The sequence below is a fragment of the Caloenas nicobarica genome, chromosome 2, assembly GCF_036013445.1.
Source record: "Caloenas nicobarica isolate bCalNic1 chromosome 2, bCalNic1.hap1, whole genome shotgun sequence".
Taxonomy (NCBI): Eukaryota; Metazoa; Chordata; class Aves; order Columbiformes; family Columbidae; genus Caloenas; species Caloenas nicobarica.
Genome location: NC_088246.1, coordinates 71777004 through 71792352, shown reverse-complemented (window position 1 = coordinate 71792352; position 15349 = coordinate 71777004). Strand labels below are relative to the sequence as shown.

At 42.9% G+C, this 15349-nt stretch overlaps 1 protein-coding gene across 1 annotated transcript in view; it reads left to right on the top strand.

Annotated features, from left to right (window-relative positions):
* PHACTR1 (phosphatase and actin regulator 1) overlaps positions 1-15349 on the top strand; it is a 308817-nt gene that overhangs the window by 276472 nt on the left and 16996 nt on the right. The window contains exon 12 of the mRNA XM_065629081.1: positions 12439-12494. Coding sequence (XP_065485153.1) covers positions 12439-12494 — 56 coding nt within the window. The remainder of the gene's footprint in view (positions 1-12438; positions 12495-15349) is intronic.

Below are 15349 nucleotides of genomic sequence, written 5' to 3'. Positions count from 1 at the left end.
CTATAAGGTACAGATGTAAATTCGGTATGCTTGTAAAGCAAAACACAAGTCCACGTGGCTGTGGCCAGTGGGGGCTGGAAAGAGGGACTGAGAGAGTGTATTCTTTTACTTCAGCTCCATGCTGATGCATGAGAAATTGTACATTTTAAATTAATCATGAAGTTGAGAAAATCCAGGGCACTGTATCTGTTTGCCCAGGTCATCCTAGCCAGCATGTTTTAGTGCAAATTTGAAGCCTCTCATAGCAGTAGGCACAGTTTCCAGTTTTACAAACACTTTGTGCATCATCGGTACATGTTCAGAGGGGATTTTGTCAGAGTGACTGTGCTGGTTCCCGTTGCTACCTCTCTCCAAGCCCGCTCTCCTTGCCTTCACTGCAGCTGGATATGCAGAAAATGAGAGGCTGTCACAAAACCAAGGCACTGAAAGCCCAGGACAGAGGTATTTCAGTCCTGGCATCCAAGTGTACCCTGCGGGGAAATCCAGGCTTCTCCTATGGCATGTCAGCAGCCATGAACAAACAAACTGCTCGTCTTGCATACAAAACATTTTAACTATCAACTCTCTTCAGCCTCTCTGCTTGAACACCAGCTACATAAGCTCTTCAGACCAGGAAGGACCTCAAAAAAGCAATCACCCAATTTAAGGCAAGTCTTTTGTTAGAGAACAAACAATCGCAAAAATGTCAGTTTTAGTAGCACCCTCATTTGAAACGTCACAGGAGAGACATCTACAATACTGTCTCAATGTAGTTTAAGAAGTGAAGTGTCTGAAGTGTAAAGGAATGACTCTTCAAGTCAGCTGTGCCAGGAACACATTTCTCTCCCGTTTTGTGTAAGGGAGATGGAGGATGTCATTGGGCATTCCCTCCCCCTCGGTATTTCAACATCAGCTCTAGTTAAGGACAAAAATAATGAAAAGAATACTGGTCTCCCCCCAGCAGCTAGATTGTAGTAATGAAGCAGGTTTTTACATTGACAAAGTGTCAGAGGGAGCTGGGGAATGTGCAGGCAAAAGCACGAGCAACTGATGCTCGTCAGAAAACTAAGATTGGAGAAAATTCAGTAGGCATTGAACTGAGCCCTTGAAACTTCAGGGAGAACACGAAAAAAGCTGATGTCACATTATGCAGAAGATTAAGAGAAGGGCTAAAGCCTGTTCAGCATATCACATAGGCTTTTTATGTCTCTCTGGAAGTGTTTTGTTTCATGGGTGGTTTTTTGTTTATTTTGAAGTTAAGAGTATTTGCCTGGAAATAGGATCTTTGTTACTTTGGAGATTATTGATTCATGCCGCTAATTCTTTATTCTATGCAATAAGCCTCTTTGTAACATTCCATTTGTTTTTCTGTGGAAATACTTACAAAGCAACAACAACAACAAAAAGATTATCGCTTTATGGTCCAAATTTAGCCTCCAGGTAATTATGTGCATCTCAGTAACTTCAAGAGAAGAAAAGCCAGATGGCTCCTTAGTAAAAAATATCTTGTCAGGCTTTTAGGCCATTAGATTTAAACCTAAAGACGACGATATAACTGTGAGCAAGTCATGTCTAATATCTTGTCAAAGTAACAACTATGCAGTTTCCTAAGTCATGGGGCTTTTTAATTGTAACCAGGTGTGGGTTTTTTGGTTTTGTTTTTTTTTTTAACTAGCCATTTTTGGTATTTTCTGTCTCTGGTGCAGCATATTTGCATTGATATTCCATGAGATGCTATGATTTAAAAAAACCCCCACATTTCTGGGCTTTGCTAATGCATAGAGGCAGAAGTAGGCTCTGGCAGTGGAGGTATTAAAACACACACTGGCTGGAAGGGGACAGGTTGTGTTCTTGAAATGGTGAGAACTTACACCATGGGCAAATCTCTGGGTAGGGTGGTGAAACATTAAAATCTCTAGAAAGGTAAGAACTGAATTCGCAAACAGTGATCCAGATACAAAAGAAACAACGTTGTAATGCTGGAGCTCAATTTTTCAGGAATTTTACTGTTTATCACAAACTTTTCACCTAGCCCTAATTCTTAATCGTCAAGTGAACATTTTAGGCCACAGCCCTTGCAGTAATTCCCTGCTGTTTGTCACCTGCCTTTCATGCAATCTGAGAGTCTGAAATCCCTCTGGCACAAAATAGTTAATCATTCTTAAAGCTCTCAAATTCATTCACTTCCAGGAATTTTCCACTTCAGTAACAAGACCAAGTGTGGGCACCGTGCTATTTCCCATGTATCCTTTATCCCAGAAACTGAATTATTGTGGTTTTGAATTGCTAACACTGCCAACTTCTATTATAAAAGCATTTATTTGGAATTCCTGTATTGTGGTTGTTCTGAATCACTGAGTATTTTAGCTTTTGATTCATTTCTCAGAAAGTGGTGAAGTTGCCTTTTTTTTGTCATTACTAATGTAAAGTGCCTGTTTGGAGATGAATTTGGTTTCTGAAGTATTGTTCGTTTGCCTTTCTTCATGCTGGCACTGGTAAAATGGTCTATAACAAACTAACACGGTCAGGGGATATACATAATTCCCTCTCTCTGTTCTTTGAGTGGTCTGTTGTTGCTGCAGTAATAGAGGAGACTTTTTCCAAGTTGGCCATAGGAGTGTTGAGCATGCCATATGCAAGCTGCTGAAGCTCCCTGCCCAAATCTCCTTCATTAAAACCAACAGCTTTTTACATTTTGGACTGAGATTTGCTGTGATGGTCAAAGATTATTTGGACTGCCAACCCAAATTGGTTGGTTTGTTTATGTGTTTTATATGTCCCTGAGTTGATATTTTAGGATTAGAGTTGCGTTGGTGCATATGTGAATAAGAAGATAGGGGGCTGATGCTTTTTTAATTAGGCAAATTGCATACAGACAGTGCTATAAGAGTAAGGTACCTGCAAATGCACAGGCTATGTACTACAGTCACTGTGCCCCATATGTAATCACCATGTAGTCACTGTGGTCCACAGAGACCCATCAGGAGGTCGGATCTTCATGCTAACTAAATATGGGTAAGATGTTTCCTCCATTATGTGCTTCAGCACTTAACCCTTCCCCAGAGCCACCAGCTGCTTCTCAGCATAGGCAAAATTTAGGTTTATGGCAGCTGCAGATTTCTTAGAAGAGGACCCTTAGAGGAGAGGGAAAGATCAGTGGGGTTTTAGAGGGTTGTAGGAGGTTTGGGGCTGTGTTCCCATTGTCATCCTTCAGCCTCCCTTCACAGTTTCTTCCTTGGTTCCACAGACCTTCTTGCCTAAAGCGTTGCTTTCTTCTCTCCGTCCCTAGGCCACCACACGTGCACAGGAATAGCTGCTTTATTCCTGTATCAAGTGATGCTCAACCATGCAAGCTTCCCTGAGCACCAGAAGCCAGGGTGAGGGGGACATGCCAAGAGGGAAGGGGGATCCGCTATTCTGACTCTTGCTTGGAGATGGCTCTGCTTTTCACAGAATCATAGAACAGTTTGGGTTGGAAGGGAGCTTCAAAGGTCATCTAGTCCAACCCCCTGCAATGAACAGGGACATCTTCAACTAGATCAGGTTGCTCAGGGCCCTGTCCAGCCTGGCCTGGAATGTCTCCAGTAATGGGGCATCCACCACCTCTCTGGGAAACCTGTGCCAGTATTTTACTTTTAAGAGTATAACTTTACCGTAAGAAGCAGCCATGTGCTGTAGCATAGAGGGATTCCCCAAATTTGTTTAATCCAATTTGCTAAAAACACCAAGGGATGGTGTCACAACTCCAGTCACAACTGACTTGGTTGGGTGACAGAGAGCTGAAGGGATCTGGGCCCCTGTCTCGGGTCTGCTCTTTGGCAGAATGGTCCACAGGATAGTCCAGGAATCCCTTCAGCAGCAGCAGGTTGGGGACACATTTGCAAATATATTATTGGCAATCTGCTCTCCTACAGATCTTCCAAATGCAAGGTTACACCTCAAAACCGGGTAAGTGCAGAAGATGACAGGAGAGGCCTACAAAGACTAGTGTTTGGAGGAAAATAATATTATATTTAACCAGAAAAAAGTAACTTACTATGAGGACTAAGGCAAATAATGTTTCTAAGGTTTAGCATCTAGATCTTTCCTTCAAAAACGCATCTTTAAAGACTCATTGCTGCTAAGTATATTTGTTCAAAGACATAAAACCAGATTACTATAGAGAAGGGATTTTAAAACAAACCAGACACAATAATGCCTATAGATAGCAAGCATATCTGTTCAGCTCAGACTGATTTTTGTGGTGCCTTTTTATTCAAGTTATTCATGGATTGACCTTGAACCTGTGAATTATGATCACTTTAGCTCTGTAAAATCAGCTTTTGGTTCAATATTATTACTTTCAGAGAAGCAAGTGTCTTCTCACAATGCTGTACAGACAACAGGACAATCAGTAACATTTTAGAACATTTTTTTCTTTATTACAATGGGTCCTGACATCCATCTGCTTTTTCTGGCATGCTTTAGATTTTCAACCAGCATTTAGTACATTTTTCCCTCTGGTTTTCTAGTACTCAAAAATATCCCATTTTAATTGTTCAAAAAATATATTCATGATTTAGATATATAGTAAATTCCCTCCTCTAAAAAAGATTGTTCTTTGTTTCCTACTGCAGTTGTTGGATATTTTGTTCTTGGGATTAGGATAAGAGATTTGAGAATTAATGCTGCAAAGCTCATGTGGTATAACGATCTTAATTCCGCCATACCCTTTTTAAAAATCATTTAAACTTGTATGATCGTGTTTTATGTGAACAGCCAGCATTTGGCTAAAAGGTTTGATGTTAATGGAACAGTACAGTAATGAAACAGAGGAGGCTCCATTTTAGAGTCTGAGGTGCAAGACACAAGCTCGCGTGATCTTGCAATGTTCCACATATCAGTAGGCGTTTTGCAGTTAGTATTAGTGAAAAGGGGGCTGAAATCTGAATTTGTGTGTCTAGCACTACTTGGCTTTATCTTTAAGAAAATAATAAGTAATTAAGTAATGCCTTGGGAAAATGCAGGTGTCTGCATTGTGGTACTGTGGTCTAATGAAAGATTGATGACTTTGGTATGTCATTATTCACACTGTTTCTACTCAGAGTCATAGGACTATCTAGTCATTCCTTTATTTCTTTTAACAAAATACAGAGTTCATGGCCCAAGATCATTCTACTTTATGGGGACATTTTAAAGAAATATATTCTATATATGATAGGCAAGATTTCAACTTTATGCAGACATAATGAACTGTAAAAATCTACATTTTCAATATGATTCTCTTTCCCCATGAGACCTAATCTGGGCAGCCTTTTCTTTCTTGGGGAGCTTGTAACTTTCCCGAAAGTAAATTGAAATGATAATAAATCAATCTCTCAGTCAGCTGAAACAGAAAAGACTGCATTATTTGAGCTATGAGTCAAGAACAGATTCACATGAGCTAAAGAATGAGAAAATAAATTGGTCAGGTTTAGAGGTTTAAACAAAGGGCCAGCTTGCTTATATATTTCACTATCCACAGATGCTTGAGCAAGCAGAAAATTTGCTGATTAGTTTTCCTAAAAATTCTCACCGCAATTTAGACCAGGCGGAGCTTTAAAGTTTATATTGAAGCTGTTTCTCAACACAAAACCAAGTCTGGGATAAGCATAATTTTGAATGGTAGTAAAAGACTGCTTAGGGCCTAAATTAAAATCTGAATAATTTTAGTTGAAAATCTGATTTTCCTGCAGAGCCCAGCTGGATACATGACTGCAGATGTGTTACGGGAACTGTTATTTGGTTGGTTCATGTGCCAGAGTGCTCTGTATTTTTGAGGTTCACTAGGAAGAGCTGCTGAGCTAAAGCTCCCCAGTTTAAGAACAAGGAATTACTGGAGGGAGTCCAGCGGCAGGCTGTGAGGATGATGAGGGGCCTGGAGCACCTTTCTTATGAGGAGAGACTGAGAGAGCTGGGTCTGTTCAGCCTGGAGAAGGCTGAGAGGGGGTCTTATCAATGTTTATAAATATCTCCGGGGTGGGTGTCAAGAGGATGGGACCAGACTCCTTTCAGTGGTGCCCAACAACAGGGTGAGGGGCAACGAGCACAGACTGAAGCACAGGAGGTTCCATCTGAATATGAGGAGCAACTTCTTTACTTTGAGGGTGCCAGAGCACTGGAACAGGCTGCCCAGAGAGGTTGTGGAGTCTCCTTCTCTGGAGACATTCAAGACCTGCCTGAACACATTCCTGTGCGATCTGCTCTGGGTGAACCTGCTTTAGCAGGTGGGTTGGACTAGATGATCTCCAGAGGTCACTTCCAACACCGACCATTCTGTGATTGCTTCTCCTCCAGGACATGGGACTGTTGTAGCTATCCTGGACCAGACGGTCCAGGCCAGGGAACAAACTGGGATGCTGAGGCAGCAGAAGTACTTTGCCAGTAAGGCACCATCAGAAAGTACTCAGATCTTCAACTGATTCTTAAGCGTTTTAAATTTTCACCAAAAGCAAGCACTTCCTACCAAAATTGTCTAACTAGTTCTCATCTAAACTCTGTCTCAGTGGTGCTTCACCCATTTTCCCAGAGATGAACAGGGTCTGTGCCTGCCTTGGTCTTCTCTAGTCGTTGCCAGAGGCTTCTTTATAGCAGCAGAAACACCACCCGCTCCCAGGGGCTGAGTGTTTAAAATCAGCAGGGAAGTGGAGAGCAGTCATTACATGGTAACTGAGTCGTGGCAAACGCTCCTTATGGTTTTATTGCCTTAATTTCTCAGGAAAATGAGTTATAAGGCGTATTATCATGACTGATACCAGGAGACTTGTCGCGCAGGAAAGAGAGCTGAAAGGAAGAGATAATGTATCCTACAAATTAGCCGACATCTTAATGGAGTGGAATTTTAATGGTGTAAAACTCTTACATTTGCTTCTTTGGGTAGGGATTTTCTATTTAATACACCTTCAGTTTATTCACTCATTGATAAAACTGTATTTAATCCCATTTTATAAATCTCGTTAGGAGAAAGAGAGTTCTCTGTAGACCCTACAGTCTGGATAGCAATATCTGGGCTGACACTTGAGAGAAAGTGAACCTCCAGGCTTATAAATGTTATTTGCTCATTGTGCAGTGACATAAGGAAAGGAGGTAGTTCATTCCTGCCCTCTGCTAACAGTTAACTGGCAGAAGCAAATACAAGATTTTCTTCTCCTCTGTTTTTCCCTTCCAACTGTCTGTACTTGGCATGGGAGTGTGAAGAGACCCCGCTAGCCTATACTTCATTAATATTGCGTTGCTATCAGCATTATGATTGGGAAAGGCAAGCTAAATTAAGCAAGACTAAGACTCTTTACTCCCATTGAATTTTCCTTACGTCAAATTATATAGCTGATGTAAATCAGTGCGATTCTACTGGCTTCGCTCGTGCTCATTTATGCCAACTGAAGAGCAATGTGACAAGTAGTTCTTTGTAGCAGCTGGTTTCTCACATGCCCAGCTCAGATTTACTCCTCTCTTAGAGCAGTCTCTAGGGTGGTATGAACCCAGTTGCAACTGAGTAGAAAGATTTGCATCTACAGAATAAATTCCAGTTACTCAAGAGGTTATACCTTGCTGTGCTCAGAAGTTATTTTACATCAGGGTGACCTATGTGATCAGGAACAGCTGTGTGAGCATGGCTGGGTTCCCTGATGTGTTGGTGATGTTCTGGACATCTCTACCATTCTGCTGCATGCCCCGTGGTGACCACCCGTGACCTGTTTGCCCATTTAGTCCTCCTTTTGGGTCACGCACACTAGGTGTCACCATTCAAGCACTGGAGGGCTACTAGGTTCTGCCTCTTGTATCTGCAAATGCTCAGCAAGCCTTGTACTATATCCTGTCATTATACTTACAGATGACCCCATACTGAGCTCTGAAATTTTCTTGCCCTCTGGGCAGAGGCAAAGATGAATTCCTGATACCCAGAAAACACACAACCCACCACCCTCCTGTTCACCCTGTGAGGTGGATGGCATTAACCATCTCTTTCTCAGAGCTTATCCACAGCAAAATGAGAGATGAAGGAGAGAAACCCCATGAATCCTAGTAGGGGACAGCTGAGGCAGCAAGGATCACCTTGCTTCAGAGGTGCTGCCACACACAAGGGCTGCAAGAATCTGACCCTCAGCCCACAGATCTTTGGCCACTGTCCTGAGAGCCCTCTGGGGATGGCCACACTGCAGAGCAGGGTAAGCATCACTGTGTGAGCTCTTAATTTAAGTGTTTATTATTGCCTGGGGAAATGTACAGCCAGTTTTTTTCCTTCGCATTGACCAGAAACTTACCATTCCGAGGTCTCAGTTTGCTGGGCAGGATCCAAACAATATCATCCATCAGGGAAAATGCTGCTTGTCTTTTTTTCAGGCTTCCTGAAGAGATTACACCCCCGCTGGACAATACTTTGAGTCTACAGCAATTGATTTTTCGCAGTTGTCCCTCCTACCCCCAAACTCCTACTCATGCACTATGATGTGCCATGTCCAGCCCAGCCCAGAGCAAATTCAAAAAAGAAACCCAACCCAAACCAAAAAACACCACACAATTTCCTTATGAAGAGTTGCTCAGTTCTTGTTATATAGCGCTAGCACAAGGAGTGTGGTGCATTTTGATTATGCAGGGAATTAATTCAGAAAATTGGTTTGCTGTCAAGTTTATCTTTGTAAATGTGAGCAAACTGCTTTATTTTTCACTGACAATCTCATTTTGGTACTATTTTTTCAGCGAAATCCTAGCAAGGCTTTCTTTATGTCACCATAAATCTTAGGAAGGTTTTGTTTGTAGTAAAACATTTATCAGTGTATTTACAAAACTGCTATTAACAATATTGCAAAAACATATGAAGTGTAAAACAGGCAATACATTGCAAAACAGAAATTACAAAAAACCAAACTTTCCTATCCTCTTGAATGCCTGAAGAGTGTTGCAAAACTGCATGGATAGCACAGTGAGGGTCAAGCACATTCACACAAGAGATTTTAGATACAGAAAGTGCTGTTAAACATTGTTAGTTTTTAAGGCCTGCTTGCCTTTTCCTAGGTTAGACACCAATGCTCGTGCAGCTCCATGAAACAGCCAGAGTTGCCTTTCTGATCAACAGCAGCACCACACATCACACTCGATTCTTACGGTTTTCACAACCAGATCTTGTTCTTTGCTGTTGCACCAGACTCCTTCCTCACCTCTGTTTTCTCCTGTTTATTCCAATTGTGCTGCTAATGAGACACTTGTTTCCTGACCTCTGGCTTCTTGACAGCCTCTCTGCAGCCCCTGTGATGCTAAATGAAATAAGGCACAGCAGCAATCCAGCAATCAAACCACTGAAATCAACCTCTGCAAGATAGGTGGCCATCATTAATATTTTTTATTCTGGGCAGCACAGGAGGGAACGTAGAAGAGGGGAGGTGTCACACCTGGTGTTTGCCAAGATCACAACAGCACACTGGAGATTGTATACTGAAATTTGGTGTGAAAACAACCGTATTTTTGCAGCCATGATGACAAAGCAACAGTTGCTTACATTCTTGATTTACAGGATCACTAACTAGTATCAAGATTTTGAAAGATGGTAATGTTAACAGCTGTTCAACATCTGGCAAACCTAGAAGTTAAGAGGCAAGGAAAAAAAAATAAAATGAAGCTGTTCTGAGGAACTTGTGGAGCTGTTTATAAAGCCCAAAGATAGTTTGGGGGCAGAAGTCACTGTGGCAGCAAGAAATCAAATAAAAAGAGCAAGAGACCAAGAAAAGAAATAATTGTGAGAGCTCAGAAGCAAAGGGCTGGGGAAGGGGCTGGTTTGATTGAGGAGCTCATCAAGGAGGGGCTCACAACGAGGGATCAGGAGCAGGCTCGGTCAATCCAAAACGATTATGGAAATGGGGATGTAGCAGCAGTTCATAGAGATTAAAGTAGACACTGGCACTGGAAGCCGGGCACCTCCACAGCTTTTATTCATTACATTCTTTATCCTCCAGCTGTGCTTCACCACTTGCAGTGGAAGGACTAGTCCTGATTTTGTTACACCATAAGGGTATCTTATCTTTTCCTACCACCTAAGTCTTGCTGTTAACATTTCTTGGCTTTGTAAGAGTCCAGAAGTGATTGACAACCCATGAATTCAGATAGCTTCGTATCTCCAGACTGTATCTATCAAAAGTATCATGGCCTTTTCTGCATCACTTGAAAATGGTGGTCATTTAGGCAGGAGCATTCTACAGCCTGAAAAGGGCGGATTATGGGATCCATAAAAAAATCTGACTCTCAAAGGGAAACACAGGTCGCAGGTATTCCTGGCTGGCTTTCACAAGGGGCCCTACCAGGCAGCATGGGGAAGAATCCCACAGTCTATAGGTCTCTCAGCACACAGGAGCAGAGGGTGAATATAATACCCAGGGCATACTTGGAGAAAATCTCTGTCTGCTTGTCTGGAAGCAACGACACGGTGAAGTGAAAGCTTTGTTTAAATGCATCCAATTCGTGACAGGTACCCCAGTAAACACATGGGAGACTTGGTCATTTTTGTAAATCACTTATGTAGACAGATAAAACTTCTGCCTTTTCTTATTATAGAAATGCTCCAGTGTGAACTGTTGTTGCCAGAACTGTTAGCCGAGTCCTTTAATCCCCGTTTTCTTGGAAAGGGGAGGACCTTTTTGGGAGCATTCTCTTCAGACTAATTTCTCCTTTTACTTGTTGTGTGATGTTTGTTTCTATAGAATCAACCGCACACTGAATGGCTGGAATCTGCCCTTAACATCTCTCTGATGCATCATCTTGAAAAGCATCACATTGTGTAACTCTGTTCCTGCAGACACATATGGTGGGGCTAAAAGTGGCAACTTTTTCTCTTTGATTGTTGTGTGCTGCTAGAAACCAAGTAGTTTTAATTGCTTCATAGTCCTAAGGTGAAGTCTCCCATTAGCAACAGCTACTGTATCTTAAAGGTGGTAACAGCAAGTACTCAAATAGCACTTTCTGTCTTCAAAGTACTTTGCAGACGTTCTTCACTTCTGAATTAAGGATGAGTTTCTGTCCCTTTCAACACTTTTCCAGTGAAATAACTGTTCAATCTGCCATGGGAAAGAGACAAAGCTAGTGACTCCAAATTCTCCACTGGAACAGGGCCGTGTTCTGCTGGTTTGCTTTCGTGGTGTAAAGTGGCCTCAAAGGATGTGTGGCTGGGTATCACTGCTGGTGGAAATCTTCGGGTTACATGAAGTCAGATGCCTGTAGCAGTTCTGCCCTCATACAGCTAGCGCAGGGGGTGGGCTCCGACCCACCCCATGTGCCTTAGCCCTGTGACCATGCACGACGTGAGGGGCAGAGGTACCGAACGGACACACAGGTGAGCTCCTGGCTCTGGAGGAGGCTGGGGATGTGTGTGCATCTCTGAGGAGTGGCTCGACCCCTGTGTTGCGAGGAGCCGTTGTCAGGCGTCCCTCATCCAACCTTGCAGAGGCAGCCCCGTTTCAGTGAGCTTCTGAGCCCCGGGCCAGGGGAAACATTCCTTGCAGAAGATGAAGCCATGCAGCTGGCGTTCTTATCACATTTCCTATCAGTGTGCAGTACCTTGCAGGGGAGCTGATGAGCCAGCTGGCAGAGACTGGGGCCCCCAAGTTGGGAATGTCTCTGAATGACCACAGCTAATGCAAGAGGAGGCTCTGTCCTGTCACTGTCATCATTGACAAAACTCCCATTGACTCGGAGGAGAATATGAGGAGGCCCAACAGTGTTGACTTCTGATGTCATCTCCATGGTTTACTTCGTTTTCCAAAGACCCTTTTGTGCTTCTCTCCCTTGCTTTGTATTCTGAATAGTCAGACCATTTCCACAATCAGTGTCCCCATTTTATTTAGACTGCCTTTGTTGTGACCCTATTACTTACAGGTTGACTAGCAAGTCACACTGATGCTTCGATATAAGATTTAATAAAAGCCACGAGAGGAGGAGGGAAGTAAACATGCAGAGGAGGAAGAGGAGGAAGGCTGCTATTGTTCTGCCCTCGGCGCTGCCAAACCATCCCTTGTTTTTTCTGCAGACTGTCTGTGCGTTCCAACACTGTTTGAACAAACGGGGCGCAGGCAGGAGGCTGGCGAGAGGGCAGCAGGAGGGTTAGCCGGGTCTTAACTAAAAAAATTTGTGCGAGTCAGGAAGCAGGAATGGGAGGAAGGAAATTAAGTGGAGACATCTGTATAGCTTAGCTTTCAGCAGCTCTGCCTGGGGTAGGGGTGGGAGAGTCATGCCTAAGATGACATAACGTATTTTGTCTTTCGTGAGTTGAAAACAGAGGAAACTGTGAAAGCGAAGCATGGTCTGTGTCACGCATGGTCCGGGTGTACCAAGTACATAATGGAGCAGTGTCGGTGCTTTCTGCTCTGCCTTTCACACCCCAAAATAACTTGTCAAGACAGAGAACTGAGGAGGATGTGATATGGTTCAAAAACTGATCTTGGACTTTTTTCGCAGACGACTGAGCCAGAGGCCGACTGCTGAAGAATTGGAGCAGAGGAACATCCTGAAACGTAAGTCCTGGTACTGCTGACATTTAACCTGAATCCAGCTATTTTGGGTTAGTTTAGATGTATATTGGGTGGTTCTTTTATAAAACATAAACTGTTCTGTACTTGCATCATTAATAGTAATAAAGTGCATCATAAATGTAAACAAGCATGCAAGTCTGTAGCAACATCCAGAGCTGCAGAAACAATTCTTTAAAATCAGAATCAGTAAATTCACAAGAATGAACAGTCTTTGTGGGGAAAAAACCCAGATGCTGAATCTCTTTTGCAAGTCCTGTTCCAAATAGAGGGTCGGTCACTCTGGAAAGCCTTTATGCAGCTTTTACACAGATGGGCATCGTGTTATAAGTTAGTGAAGACATCAGGGCATGGTTCGATTAGTTTTCCTAAAAGTCTTCAGAGCAACCTAGACTAGGTGGCGCCTTTATTCAATTAAAAAAATAAACCAGTGTGACTCGGGATTATTTCCCTGAAATGTTCCCCTGAAACTCTTCCTTTAAATCAGCCAAAAACTTTCTGGTAGATCCTCAGAATGTGAAATGATATTTTAAAGGGACAAAATACCATTTAGAGACCCTGATCTAAGTTAGTAGATACATCGCCACCAGCAGGACTGAGTGTAACACAAATCTCATAATGTCATGAATGAATAGGACAAAAATTGCAGTTTATTTACTCACATTGAAGTGGTCTGAATATTAGAAAAATGGTTGTTACTTTGGAAACAAACCAACAGAAACAAGTTCTTCCATCTTTCCATAAATCCAGGGAAATTTTAACAAATTACTACAGAAGAAAATATTCCTAAATGGTACCTTAAAGTACAATAGTGTACCTCCTTAGGTAGGTCCATAATTTACTTTCTCTGTTGTTCAAATAACTGGATTGTACGGAACCATAAAAATGTGGTAGCAGAAGATTAATTCTCTGAAAAATAGCAGAATTGGTTGATTAAATACTTTAAAATCGAATTCCTAGCAAGTTAATGACAGTGTTAAGGCTCAGCAGGGCTTTTTCATCTGTTCGTGTTACTATGCGTGGCAGACACGGAGAGAGAGACACCCCTGTCAAGGCAAAGAGGAGACCAGACAGCAGAGCAGCATGGGTGAGCCCGGGGCTGCCAGCAAAGCCATTTGTCCAGGGATATCCCCCTGCTCATAGCTGTTCTCCCACCATCTACTCCTACCTCCCGTACGTGGCAGCTGGCGGAAGTCAGGGGCAGAAACTGGGGAAAGAGGTGGCACATCCAGCTGTGATTGTCTCACAGGGATGTAGCAGAACAGCTGGAGGACAGGGAACCTGCAACGTGACGGATGCCAGGCTCAGGGACAGAGGCCAGTTCTCTGGATGGCTCATGTCGTCATCCCGGGACTTGCCACCAGCGTGACCCAACATGTGTCATGCACCACCTGGCACTGGTGTGTGACCAGTAAACACCACCCTGGCACTGGTGAGGGTGGCTGGGGGGGAGGTGGAGGTCTTGGGCAGCTGCCTTGGCAGCAGTGTTTGAACCAGCACTGGTAGAGCCTTGCAAAGATTCCTAAAGGTGACATTGCCAAGCACAGCAGTCATGTAGCAACCTGAAGATGTCATATATTTTTGAGAATTTATCCCCTGAGTCACATTAGTTTCTTTTTGAATTGAATAAAGGCTCTTAAATGACATGGATGTGCTTGAAAATATTACCCTGAATCCAGAACTATATTGTATTTCCTAAATGGAATTTTTGTAGCTTGTTTCCTAAGCACAGATCTGCCCCAAAACATGTGTGTCTTGATAGACAAACAACTTCATAATTACAGGAAAAAGTAATGTGGTATTTCCAAGGCATCCCAATTTTTGATGAAGAACAGTGGGAAAGGAGCAAACAATTAAAATAGTTACATAATTTTTTTTAAAAGTACAAAAATGCTCCACCCTTAAAGAAATAAATAAAATAGTGTCTGTTTGTACATCACTTTCTGTGCTTTCCATAGAATTCTGAGGAGAATTATAATAAATATAATGGAGCCTAGAAAAAGACAGACATGGGAAGCAAAATGGAAAGAGTGTAAATTCTCTGCATAAGCAGGTCAAGCAATTTGCAAAAGCGGAGTTCAGAGCACAGACACTCACACAAAAAGAAAACTCAGCAAGCTCCCAAGCAGACTAAATAGGATTTGCTCAGCTGAAACCTCCTTGATGCAAATGTCATGCCTAGTACCGTGATGTTGCTGTTACATGTATAACTGCATTATTGCCCATTCTGATTGGAAGAAATGAGGCAAAATGTGGTTGGACAGCCAGTCTTTAGACATGAAGTGATCACTTCCTAGCTCTGTGCTGCCGCAATAATTATGGGATGGTCACCTCCATTGAATGACAAGGGCAAAGCATCCATTGCACAAGTTCCACTACTTGCTGGTAGCAGCACTAAGATTACAGCAGCCACAGCAAAGAAACGGAGAACAGGGACACGCTGGTGCTTGAAGGCTCCTTCACTGGAGTTCCAGGACTTCACCCAGTTCACTGGCTCTTATTTAAGTCAAAGGCATGTAGTGAGAGGAGTCCAGACCTGCAGTGTCAGCGTGAAGGCTTAAGAACACTTTTTGCAGTTAATACTTGCTGGCCAGCTTTATGAGGAAGGATGCCTCAATCCCCCTCTCGCACCACCCCCGTGCAACTTCTCAGATGGATCCAAGTAGTTCAGTTGTCAGCCTGACACATTCAGAGTTGCATAAATCCCTCACAAAAAAATGATGCTTAGTTGTCTCTGAGGGTCTCAGACTACACTGGTGGACATTTCAGCCTGGCACAGAAATCAGGCCCGTAAATCGCACCCGCACCCACCCACCCACCCTCACACACAGGTCTAGAGA